General features: G+C 40.1%; 1 protein-coding gene across 1 annotated transcript; it reads right to left on the reverse strand.

The window, feature by feature from the left end:
* Positions 1–605: 605 nt before the first annotated feature.
* On the reverse strand, positions 606–12,212 carry LOC310869074 (serine protease 27-like). Its single transcript, XM_083779659.1, has 7 exons — positions 12,095–12,212; positions 9,422–9,436; positions 8,432–8,452; positions 4,457–4,655; positions 3,290–3,570; positions 2,355–2,458; positions 606–1,255 (listed from the first exon to the last, which is right to left on the reverse strand). The coding sequence occupies exons 1-7, from the start codon at positions 12,144–12,146 to the stop codon at positions 812–814; spliced, it is 1,116 nt and encodes a 371-aa protein (XP_083635785.1). The 5' UTR covers positions 12,147–12,212; the 3' UTR covers positions 606–811.
* Between the last annotated feature and the right edge of the window lie 224 nt (positions 12,213–12,436).

Raw genomic sequence — 12,436 nt, forward strand, 5'->3', positions numbered from 1 at the left:
CAAAGTACCACAATGGAAATAAATGACTTGTGCTTTATCCTTTTGACAGGTGTACAGTGCACATATAAGTTTGTGTATATGTTGCTGTCAGGCAGAAACCTGCTATCTCCATTTTCTTTACTTTTAATTACTTTGAATAAATCAGTGCTAATGGAGCACCGTCTGTGTGTTTTACAAATAGTCAAGCAATGAAAAGTATTAAAAAGCGCCTCTGACTAAACCTCCTATTCTCCATTGGATCCTCAAAACTGTAGGTCAAACCACCTAAGTTGTTTTTCCATCAATGATTAGAATGACAAAAAAACAAAAACATCTCCACGATCAAAAACCTCTTACCACCACTTGAGCTGTTTTCTTGTAAAGTCATGATAGTGTAAGGACACATTCAAGTATCTGACAACAACACTATAGACCTATAAAGTCACAATACCAACTTTGATGAGGCAGTATTGTGTTGTTCTTAAAACATTGTTGTTAATATTTTTGAGTGACATAGCTGTTTTTTGCCTGACAGCAGAGATATGCATTTCGTCAATAAAAAGGTCAATCATTCAATAAATAATTACATTTTAAATGGTTCAGTTAGACACAAACATTGGCAAAAGTTGAGAATAGTTATGTTTATTGATTCATGATAGGTATACCAACAGTGCTGACAGATAGATGGGGACAATGCATGTAAAAGACAAGTCAATGACAAAATAATTGATGAATAATTCTTAGTACATATCATTTTGCTTTTCATGTGTAATAAGTTTGTCCTTAAAGTACAGTCTACCTGCAGCAATCGAAAGATTATGAACCTCTCCAGTTAAAACCACTGCATTACAGACAAAACCAGCTGAACAAAGATAAACAGGGCAGGGAGGAGGGAGAGGTGGATCCCATTTGCATTGTTGACAGCCACCACAGGAATGACAACCATAGGAGTCGGACGAGTAACAACCACGCGAGGCATCCGGGTGGTAGGTGCTGGCGCGGCTTCAGGAAAACTTTGCGTAAGGGCGATCAGAAAGCTCCTGAAACGAGAGGTTTTGTGGAGGACCATGTGTGGATCTCCGCCTTCTCCAGTGAACCCTTCTGGAGGAGCCTTAGCAAGAATATCGTCGGCGACAGGAGGACGGAATCCTCCAGCAGGACCGAAATCCCCTGTTGGCGTGTCAACGCTAACGCTGGATACATATTTCAGAGACAGAATTGCAACCTGAATCCAAGAATCGTTAATTTTACACACCACCGGGCCACCACCTTTGCCCTGTAGAGAAACAAAGAAAATCACAATGAACGATTGCGGAGAATCATTGAGCTGGAATGGAAATTAACAGCAGCGGTGCTGCGGTGCCCAATCATAATATAATGGCTGATTGATAAAATACTACAGTCTGGTAGTTAAATCACAGACAGTACAGTCACAAGACAAGCTATCCTAAAAGCATAAGACAAAAGCCTGGCGGCTTGTTTCCATTGTGGTCCATTGTACTCAATTCGTGAGTAGGCTTAGCCCTGGAACATGACTGCCATGATGATTATCATGACAGTCATGCAGTAACTGCACCCTGTTTTTGGCGCTCGCTGCATTTACAAGATTTCTGTATATATAAACATTCAGATTTCAAATATAATGTAGGCCTACTCACAATTTAGCAGCACCAGCGATTAGAATTGCTGCATCCCGCGTTGTTTAATAAAAAGCATTTTTATCCGAGCTCCCTGGCTACTTTTTTCAAACGGGGTTCGTTTGGGAAATCAACAGTTGCACACCGGGAGCGCACTCGCCTATTAGTCTGTATTGGCAGGGCGGTCAGCGTACCTATATCGAACACACCGAGTGCCACCCTACTCCCGACAGATAGGGGCGCGTAGTTGAAAGCCAATGGCAAAATAACAGCTCGGATAAAAATGCTTTTTATTAAACAACGCAGGATGTAGAAATTCTAATCGCTGGTGCTGTAACTAACTAACACCCGTGGGACAAATTGTGAGTACTTTATATTTGAATTCCGAATGTTTATATATACGGAAAAGTTGTAAATGTAGCGAGCGCCAAAAACAGGGTGCAGTTTCTTCATGACTCTCGTATAAATACGAGAGTCATGAACCATGGCTAGAGTAGGCTAAGCTATGGGAAGCTATCAGTCTTTAGACCCACATAACCTGCAGGCCTAGGATGTAACGTTATCTAGCCATTTCTCTTATACCCGCTGCTGTCTGCTCAGCATTTTTCAGCAATGTTGGGGGGGGGGGGGGGGGGGGGGGGTGTTACGTGCTGTACTGGTGAGCAGCTGGAGGTGTGGGTTGGATCCCAGCCTGGGGCACTAAATGGAAATGCTATACAGTATATTGGATTTTCTTACCCCTTTGACATTTATACCAGTCATACAGACTTCGTCAGGCTGAACTTTGAAGTCATTACAAGTGTCATGTGCAAAAGGCCGGAACTCCTTCAGAATGGATGGAGCTGAAAAGGAAAGAGATGCCATATCATGCAAGTCATAAACATTGAATGAGGAGCTGGTCATTGGATTGCCCATACAAAACTATAGGGGTGTGACAATACAGTAACTGCATTGAAAAATCCATTTTAATTTCAATCAAAGTATATCGAGTAAATAGCAGACTAGAGAAAAAGTAAATAGCAACATATAGTTTGACCTTGTATCATATCGTGTCATTTTGCAATGCAAATAATCGATTGTGTCAATACTAAGTACTTGAAAAGTAGAAAAATAGGGGTTTAAGTACTTTTCCATTCGATATCGTTAAGCTTGGTCTATCGATAAATGTGTTTATTATCTGTGTTCAAATACAATGTCCATGTGGCAAATACATGGACATTGGATACATGGATAGATACTGTACATGGATAGAGAATCACTTACTTATGTGTGTACTTATTTATTCATAATAATAAATGTTTCCCTTAAAAAATCTGCACTATCCATTCCAGACATTGCACACAGATTTAATTTCTTTGCTAAATAGTTACTGTATCAATTCTAAATTATCGGAACATATCGGCATGAATGAACCAATATTGTCCATGTATCGTATCGTCAACCATGTATCCCGAGTTTCCAAACTACAGAATGTTTTGGAACTGCCTTGTAACATCTTCTCATCCAACAATAGTCCCATTCAAGATGACCGTTCCGCCGCACAGGTGTCACATGACCAAAATAGCAAATCCGCAAGTTGGCAATGCGCCACATTGTAGGCTTGCGGAGCATCCGTTTGTGGTGTGCAACATACTAGAATGACGAAGTAGGCCTATGAAACAGGCTTTACTTACCACCTCCTGTCACGATGCCTCCTGGCGTAGTCCAAGCAAGTGCAAAACACCTCATCCCTACGGGAGTAGGGACGCCAGTCAGATCCAGGCAGACTGGTTGGATGAAGTCATTCATCGTGGTTTTGACCACTTTGAGAAGTGCTGCATTGCTTCCAGCCAGGTTACTGAACCTAATGGCGGTCACGTTCAGTGTTACTTCATTTGGGTTGACGCCATTTTGCACCAAGCGGCCGAGGGTTGCGGTCAATTCCGTGAGATCGACTGATTGATGAGTTGGAAATCTATAGGGAGAAAATGTAGAACAGGGTACCATTAAACATGTTTAGTGAAAATAGCAGATCCACAAGCTCACGTGTCACTTTGCGCCACTTTGTGAGCATGTAGATCTGCTATTTTCACTACTTCTTTTATTTATATATTTATGGAAATTATTAATACTTTTCTGAAAAACTTATCAGTGGCTGAGCACTTGAGCAGTGCTCAAAACTTGTTCAAGGACCCACAAAAGTATAGGCCTATGTACTGTATTTGGCAACCGACCCATCTCAAAATATTTTGTTCCAGGCACCACCAGAAGCAAAGATTATCACAAATGTTCATGAATATTTCCAAACAGCAAATAGAAAATCTAAAAGCTCATAGTGTGGCACAAAGTGACGCGCAATGAGCTTGTATATCTGCTATGTTTGAATACCCAAAGTATGAAATAAAACTTTGAGAACCAATATGCTATATATATATATATATATATATATATAGCTAAAATCTAAAATAACACAGATGTTTCCTCAATTGAATGGGTTAATACGCTTGGTGCATTTCAAAGTATAATTTAATCTTGAAAATCGCTCTGCAGGTTTAGCCATCATTGACTACCGTAATTTATTCATTGAAATAATACTTTTGTCACATTTTGCATAAATATTATTTATGCAAAATATTACAAAGTAAGCCAGGAAAATGGTCTACAGTAAGTTTATGTACGATATGTGGATGAAGTTGTCAGAAGATAACAACATTGACACCAGTATGGTCTTATTTTGTTGCATGATGGTGTCCTGTAGTGAAAATTGTGATTTGAAATATTCATTCTTTTTGAGACGGTTAGAAAATATGTGAACATTTTTGCTTGAAAGGGGTTAATACACAACGAGAAGCATAAAATACCCTTCAAAGCATTCTCTATCAGTCAGAACAAACTCTTCTGCCACCAAAGTACCACCGCACAGAAACTGTCCATTTCTTTGCAGGCTGACCATCCAGGGCCACTGGCCAGCGCTCACAACATCATCTGGACGACCAAATCGTGGTGTAATCGTATGTTCAGGCTTCGAGTTGAAGGTTGGGTTGGGCTTACCGCAGATCCCTGAGAAAGAGAAAAGAGCTGCATTAGAAACGTCAGGAATAAAAGATAATAATAAAGTAAGAACGATAAGGGCAAAAAAGGATAGAAATTTTAAACTACACAACTCAAAATTGTTAAAAGGTTTACTGTTGCGGCTGCCCCACATTGAGCTCTGTTCTGATATTACATCAAAAGAGATACCATCGCTATGACAACTATGATTTCTCTATCTCTCGCTGATCAAGCTCCACCTCTCTCCTCTCTCCCTTTATCTGTCTCTATTTATTACTGCTTGCTCTCTTTCTCTCTCCCACCCTCCCTATAGTCCCTAGGTTTAGGTTTAGGTTTATTTATTTAGCATGTAGTACAAAAAATAGACAATAACATATCAAAGAACAAAAATACAATGCAAGGAAGGCAGAAGGCTTATATTGAATCCTTTCCTGTAGGAAGAGGTCATTGGTTTAAAAGATTAAAAGTTCATAAAGAACAGTACATAAGTCTACAAGTATCAAAGGGGGGCAGCTGTGCAGTAAAGAAATAAAAACACATAATGCACAAAAAACAGAAATAAACAATACAACAAACACACAAAAGAAAATATAACGCATCAAGGTAAAACATGTAATCTACAGAGAGGAAGAAATAAGATATTTCTTAAGATGTTTTTTGAAAATTGGCAAGGATAATGAGGATTTAAGTGAAGCATCTAGGGAGTTCCATAGATGAGGGCCTCTAAATTTGATGAAAGATTGATGTTTGGAAGTGCGACAATAGGGTAATTCAAAATGATCTCTGTGCCTTGTGGGGTAGGAGTGAATGTCAGAAGTAACACGGAAGAAATTGTGAAAAGAAGACGGAATGTCTTGTATGCATTTTTTTAATTTAAACATAAATAAACAGGTCTGAAAAACGTTTACTTTGTCAATGGGTAATAGTGATAAAGAGCGGGGCAGACGGCTCATACCGATTTTAATGTGAAATCATTCTCAGAAACCTTTTTTGAATGATCAGTAATTTAGTGAGATGTGTTGAATATGTAGCAGCCCAGACAATATTACAGTAATTAATGTGAGGGAAAATTAAGCTATAATAGAGTGTTAGATGACATGAAGGAAGAACAAAAGGGCAGATTTTTCTCAATATACCAAGCATCTTCATAGACTTCATACATACAGCATCAATATGTTGTTTCCAATTTAAATGTTCGTCTATAATGACACCCAATAATTTAGTATGGGGAACCTGGCAAATTTCAGAGCCATTGATTACAATTCTAGGATTTTCTTTGGGAAATGTTTTGTTTATATTACTAAAAATCATGAAGTTGCATTTATTTTATTTTATTGAGGGTAAGCTTATTCAATTGAAACCATTTGAAGACATCCAACAATTCATCATTAACATGTTTAACGAGGGTGTTTAAATCCCTGTGTGAGGCAATGAGATTGGTATCATCTGCAAATAAAATAGGATACCCCTCTCAATCCCCCATACCTCCCACCCCTCGTTGGTCGAGCTCTGTTCTGACATTTCACACAAAAACCATTGCCCAACCGTGGGAATTTGGCAGGAACACATGGGCAGACTGTGCACACACCAGACGCCACAAGGCGCGACTCATACTCCTATGAAAAATAGGAGTATGAATCGGCCCTTGAACTTAGACATCGTTCAAAAAGCCTTCACCAATTAAGTTCACCATTCTGTTGTACGTAAAGTAGTTTTTTTTTTCAGGTGAAGATTCTTTTTTTCGGGAGAAGATTATTTTTTTCAGGCTAAAGTAGTTTTGGTAACACTTGCAGATAAGGTTCATGAAAAATGATTAACTAATGCTTAACTAATACATTAGTTAAGCATATAGTTAATCATTATTTCATCACAATTCATCATGAATTCATCATGATTCATGATGATGATTCATCATGAACCACGATTTGTAGATGATTTATAGATCAAATTCTTTCCGCCCAAATCTATGCCCAGGATGAGTGCTCATAGGCGGTATAGATCTCTCGGTCTCTCTGGAGGTCCTTCCTGGTTGTAACCATGCATGGGTCATTTTACTCAATTCTTTGCCCACGATGAGTGCTCAAAGGTGGGTAGGGGTCTTTCCGGAGCTCTCCCTGGTGCTTTATGGATCATTTCTCCCCCCATTTTGCCCAAATCTATACCCAGGATGAGTGCTCATAGACGGGTAGGGTTAGTGAGCAGACTCTGTCTATCTGGAGGTAATTTTTCTCAATTCTATGCCCACGATGAGTGCTCAAAGGTGGGTAGGGGTCGGTCCGGAGCTCTCCCTGGTGCTTTATGGATCATTTCTCCCCCCATTTTGCCCAAATCTATACCCAGGATGAGTGCTCATATAGACGGGTAGGGTTAGTGAGCAGACTCGGTCTATCTGGAGGTAATTTTTCTCAATTCTATGCCCACGATGAGTGCTCAAAGGTGGGTAGGGGACGGTCCGGAGCTCTTCCTCATGGTGCTTTATGGATAATTTTTGGACTCCCCCATTTTGCCCAAATCTATACCCAGGATGAGTGCTCATAGACGGGTAGAGTTAGTGAGCAGACTCGGTCTCTCTGGAGGTAATTTCTCTCAATTCTATGCCCACGATGAGTGCTCAAAGGTGGGTAGGGGTCTGCCCGGAGCTCTCCCTGCATGGTGCTTTATGGATCATTTTTGGACTCACCGATTTTGCCGACTTGAAATTTCAAAGTCAACTTTGAAATGTCGCCCCTAAGGGGACATTTCAAAGTCGACTTTGAAATAGTGCCCCTATAGTGCACACGGGGGAATCTTGCTGGAACCGGTCCGCCGTCCCGGACATGCGGCCCCGGGGGTCTCGTGCCCGGGTGGGGGTCCTGCTAAATGCAGCCCCTGAACCTGGTGATTCTCCTTAGGTGCCATCTTCCACTTGGTTCGATTTATTTAGCACAAAATGTAAAGGCAATACAAAATCAATACACAAAATATGATAGTGCCAGGATGAGGCACGACGACGAAGTCTCTACATAATTCATAACAGCTTTAAAAACACCAATAGCCGAATTATTTGTAAACAATATATAGAATTATCAAATAACATGATTGCAGTATCAAAAATGAATTACAACATAATTTATTACCTGACCCGCGGACCCCCACCCGGGCACGAGACCCGCGGGGCCGCGTCCGGGACGGCCGCCCGGTTCCAACAAGATTCCCCCCGTCCAAAACGGACCTCGGACGGCCGAGATACGCACTAACGCACATGTCCCCTTAGGGGCACTATTTCAAAGTCGACTTTGAAATGTCCCCTTAGCTTAGGGGCACCTTTTTTTTCCCCTCCTGACAAAAAAAAACTTTAGCCTGAAAAAAAGAATCTTCACCTGGAAAAAAAAACTACTTTACAATGTCCCCTTAGGGCTACAGCTAGGCCTACAATCTACAATGATAGAAAAAATGTAATAGTGAAAAAGAATTAAGCCTATAGCATAGCCTAAAATAGCCTGTTTCAGACAGACATGACAAATAAAACCAGCAGAACAAAATATGACAGCTAAATTCCAACTGAACCAGTCAATAGATTGCAGCCCAATAAGTAGGCCTAAGTGAAATGTCCGACATGGAAAGCATTATAAAAGGCACTGAATATTCCAGCCACTGCCAATCCCGTTCATTAAACCTGCTTCTGCTTTAGCTGTTTTATTGTAAAATATTCGAGTTGGGTATGTTTGTAGCTCCTGGCTTCTCTGTCCCCAAATCAACCGGCGGCGGGTGTGGACGTGTGGTGGTAGACTATAGGGCAGGCTTACCGTTTTTAGGCGCTTCCACATCTAGAGGAGAGAGAGGGAAGATCTTTGGTCTTTAGTTTGAAATTGAATCACTTTGTTTTGCGCGATTTTAGTTACCACAACAAAACACAACAGAACTCAGGACGAGGTGTAACTATAGGGTCAAAATTCAAATCACTAAACAGCTCTGTCCGTAGTGCCACTGCCCACTGCTGACTGCTGAATAACAGGCTACTGACACTGTCTGTCTGCGCAGGCAGGTGATTGTAAATTGGGAAATTAGACTGGAGCTGCGCTGCAACGACAACGAGCAATTGAGATAATATAGGCTGGCTGTGGCTATATAATATTATAATATTACTTATGATGAATTCCTGTTCTGTTCTTTAACTACATAGAAGTGTCTATTTGTATGTCTCTAAATGTTTTGATGAATTGAAGAATGTGGACCCTGTTGTAAACAAGTGTAATGCTTAATTGGGTCCACTCACAGTTAACAGTCTTTGTATTGAGTTTGTGCTTGAAATGTACTGTAATTCTACAAACTGTTAATAAATATTTAAATCAATCAATGGGAAAAACTGCGTGTTTTGATTATTGATATCTCTATGACAATTATAATATTCCGAATATATTTTTTGTTTGTTATTTTCATAACTTTACATAGAACATAAACTGAGGGTGCACATTTTGCAATTTAGGGTGCTATATGCACCCTCAGGCACCCCCATGCCTCCCTACCCCTCTCAACCCCCCACCACAGTCTATGCTCCCACCCCTCGTTGGTCGAGCTCTGTTCTGACATTTCACACAAAAACCACCACACACACACACACACACACACACACACACACACACACACACACACACACACACACACACACACACACACACACACACACACACACACACACACACACACACACACACACACACACACACACACACACACACACACACACACACACACACACACACACACACACACACGAAACATTAAAAGGGGCTTACTTTGTGCTTGAGAAGCTGAAAAGTAAGTGGAAGGAAAAAGATTTATAAACAACCTGCAGATGAACATTATGACATTTAATACTTTTGAATACAGTGCACTATGGCTCCAGGTCTTGCATGAATGTAAACACTTGTTTGTGGGATTTGCATGAACAGAATCCTAGACGCCTTCTATCAAAATCCTAAATCTAACAGAAAACTGACACTTCACTGGCACGTTTCATGTAGATAATAATGGCTTAAAGGTGTCCTTGCCTACAACTTATACAAATAGCAAATACAAAAAGGCTTTAGTTTTGTTTAATCTTCCTACCCAAAACCTAACTTTAATATGACTAGTTTTTTAAATGGATAAACCAGAAACATTTTGACGTCTCCAAAAGGGACAGTGTCCACCTTATTACAGAAATAAGGATCAGACACATCACAATATTTGGACAGGGTTATTCACATACAGCAGCTCTCACATTTCCTTTGTGTTTCTGTATTCATTGCTGGATCCATGACTCCTTCCGTCAACCACTTACCACTTACCACAGCCTGTCCCCTCTAGACTCCAGAGCACTGTTTTTGTTATGGCTGTGGCACCAAACAGCAGTTTGTACATGGCTCTCTTAAATTAATCTTCAGTCGGGGCAGTTGAGAGGCAGGTAATGGTATGTCTGAGAGGTGGTTGCCAGTACATACCTCAACTTTTCTAGAGTGGTATTAGGCCTATATATACTCAACCCCATTTGATTTGCACAAACCTCTCTTTGTCTACCTTTGTGTGTTATGGTGGAAGCTGAGCCTTGCTGAAACTTGTAAGAGCAACACAAATACGTCAGTGTTATCACACTTGGCGACTTGTGTCTCTGCGAGGTGGATGGCATGTACAGTACACTGGACAAGAACTGCTACTAAAAATGTCTATGTGGAAGTTATGTTGATAGCTGTGCAGATCCGTTTTGGGCGTGAAAACCATGGTGATTTAGTCAGGTGAGAAATTGCTGATTTTAATACTATACAGTTCATGACATGAAATTTGGCACAGATCACCTTCATATATATATATATACATTTTCAAGATGACTGCTAGTTACAGCCATTATCTACAAGCTCACGTTGTGTTGCGATGCAATGCATTGTGAGCTTGTACTGTAGATCTGCTATTTTCAAAAGATTTTTATACATTTGAAAAGTTAAATGGCAACATTCTACATAATGAGTACTTTCTACTTTTGGTACTTTAAGTACATTTTGATACGAATACTTTTGCACTTTTACTCAAGTACATTTTGAGTTCCGGACTTCTACTTGTATTTCTATGTTCTATATTATAGTAGTAGCAGTATTGATACTTTTACTCAAGTAAAAAATGTAAGTACTTTTTCCACCACTGCTTTTCTCCTTGTGAAAAGCAGGCAGATAAGGCTTGGATTAGAGACAACAAGGTCAGATGGTATATAACACATCCACATCCTGGAGTCCACCTCTTCTTGATCACTCATTAAATCGATTAGGCTGTCCTCTTCAATGGTTTTGGTTTCTTCTGCCAAGAACTGTGAGTCTGACTCTGGACCTGAACTGTATGTCATTGCAAAAAGAAAAAGACAAAGTGCAGCTATGTTGCCACTGATTGTCAAGTACCTCCTCGTTTGATTTGACAATTTTGTATCCCCTGAGATGTGTAGTTCCTGGTCGTTTCCTCTCCATCGGAGTGAAAAGATTATTTTGAGAACGCCTTCCGCATTGAAGTCATTAACGTTTGAAAACTTGATTCATGGCTCGGCACTTGGTCTTCCCTTTTTTCCAAACCAAACCAAAACCTCTTTGTCGAAAATAGACGATCTACAATGTTAAACACTTCGCAGCCACATTGTGAGCTTGTAGATCTGCAATTTTCGGCTAATGGTTTTCCCAGAATAGGGGGTGGTCAAGTACTGCCAACCAACTGGAACATAATTAATTACAGGGTTTCAGGGTTGCACTAGAACCCTGGAACCCTGAAAGGCGCCTTAGATATAATTTATTATTATTAATAAGTTCCAAAACCGTTCTATGTTCAAAATCATTTCAGCTCACAATGCATCCCTACTGTATGTGTTCTAAGCATGGTTAAAGATGATTTAGGTTACTTTTATCAGTATTAATTAAAGCAACACTATGTAGTTTGTGGTATCAGTGGCCACTTTGGACACACATTTCATAATTTTGTGGGACAAAATCATATATTTGTTTAAAAAGTTACATAGTGCTTTTCGTAACATTAGCTGTTGCTATATACTGTATATAGCAACATATCGATAGCCTCATAGCATAATTGCCTACATATTATTTTGGCCAAGTTAATATAATTTCTGCCTAACTCTACTCTTCAGCTACTCTCCACACTGCAGCTTCACTGGGCCTTATTGCCCATGTCCTCAGCCTATCAGAATGCTTGTTTCATTCCATGACTTAGGCAAAAAGTGATTTAAGTCAACTTATTTGACTTGTGCAGAAATATTTTTTAAAGCACGCTTGCACATTGGCAATAAGGCAGGGTGAATCAGCAGAGTTAGGACAGTAGAGTTAGGCACATATAAATGAAGGCACAATCGGCCTCAGGTCTAAATGAGTTATAATTCTAACTATTCTTTTGAATATAGTCTAAATTGAACACTTGATTTCAAATTGTAATTAGGTTCTTACCTTTTACCAGCAGGATGAATATCAAAGACACGTGATGCACTAGGAGACCCATGGTAACCAATGTATGGACGCAGGTTCCTCAAACAGATCTTGAGATCATTCCCTGCGGTAAATTAAATGATCTAAACGTTGAAACCAGTAAGTGGTACTGTATAAAGGAAAGGGGGAGGGGGAGGGGGGGGGGGGTGGCCAAAAAGCCTCTCTTTGATTGTACAGTATGGCCTATGGAAACATAAACATCAAATCGAATGACACCCTCATCACTGACAAGCTTGATGTAGCCAACCACTTAAACATCTTCTTTACAAACATTGCAACAATGCTGGTTAACAAACTGCCCTC

This window comes from Protomyctophum parallelum, assembly GCF_964188405.1.
Source record: "Protomyctophum parallelum genome assembly, chromosome: 13".
Lineage (NCBI taxonomy): Eukaryota > Metazoa > Chordata > Actinopteri > Myctophiformes > Myctophidae > Protomyctophum > Protomyctophum parallelum.

What these genes read in the sequence shown, in the direction of transcription:
- LOC310869074 (XM_083779659.1), bottom strand. Translation starts at nt 12,146, where the DNA reads ATGGGTCTCCTAGTGCATCACGTGTCTTTGATATTCATCCTGCTGGTA. An exon ending in TGTGGAAGCGCCTAAAAACG is followed by an intron (nt 4,656 to 8,431) that starts GTAAGCCTGCCC and finishes TCTCTTTCTCAG; the next exon opens with GGATCTGCGGTAAGCCCAAC. An exon ending in AGGCATCGTGACAGGAGGTG is followed by an intron (nt 2,459 to 3,289) that starts GTAAGTAAAGCC and finishes TTTCCTTTTCAG; the next exon opens with CTCCATCCATTCTGAAGGAG.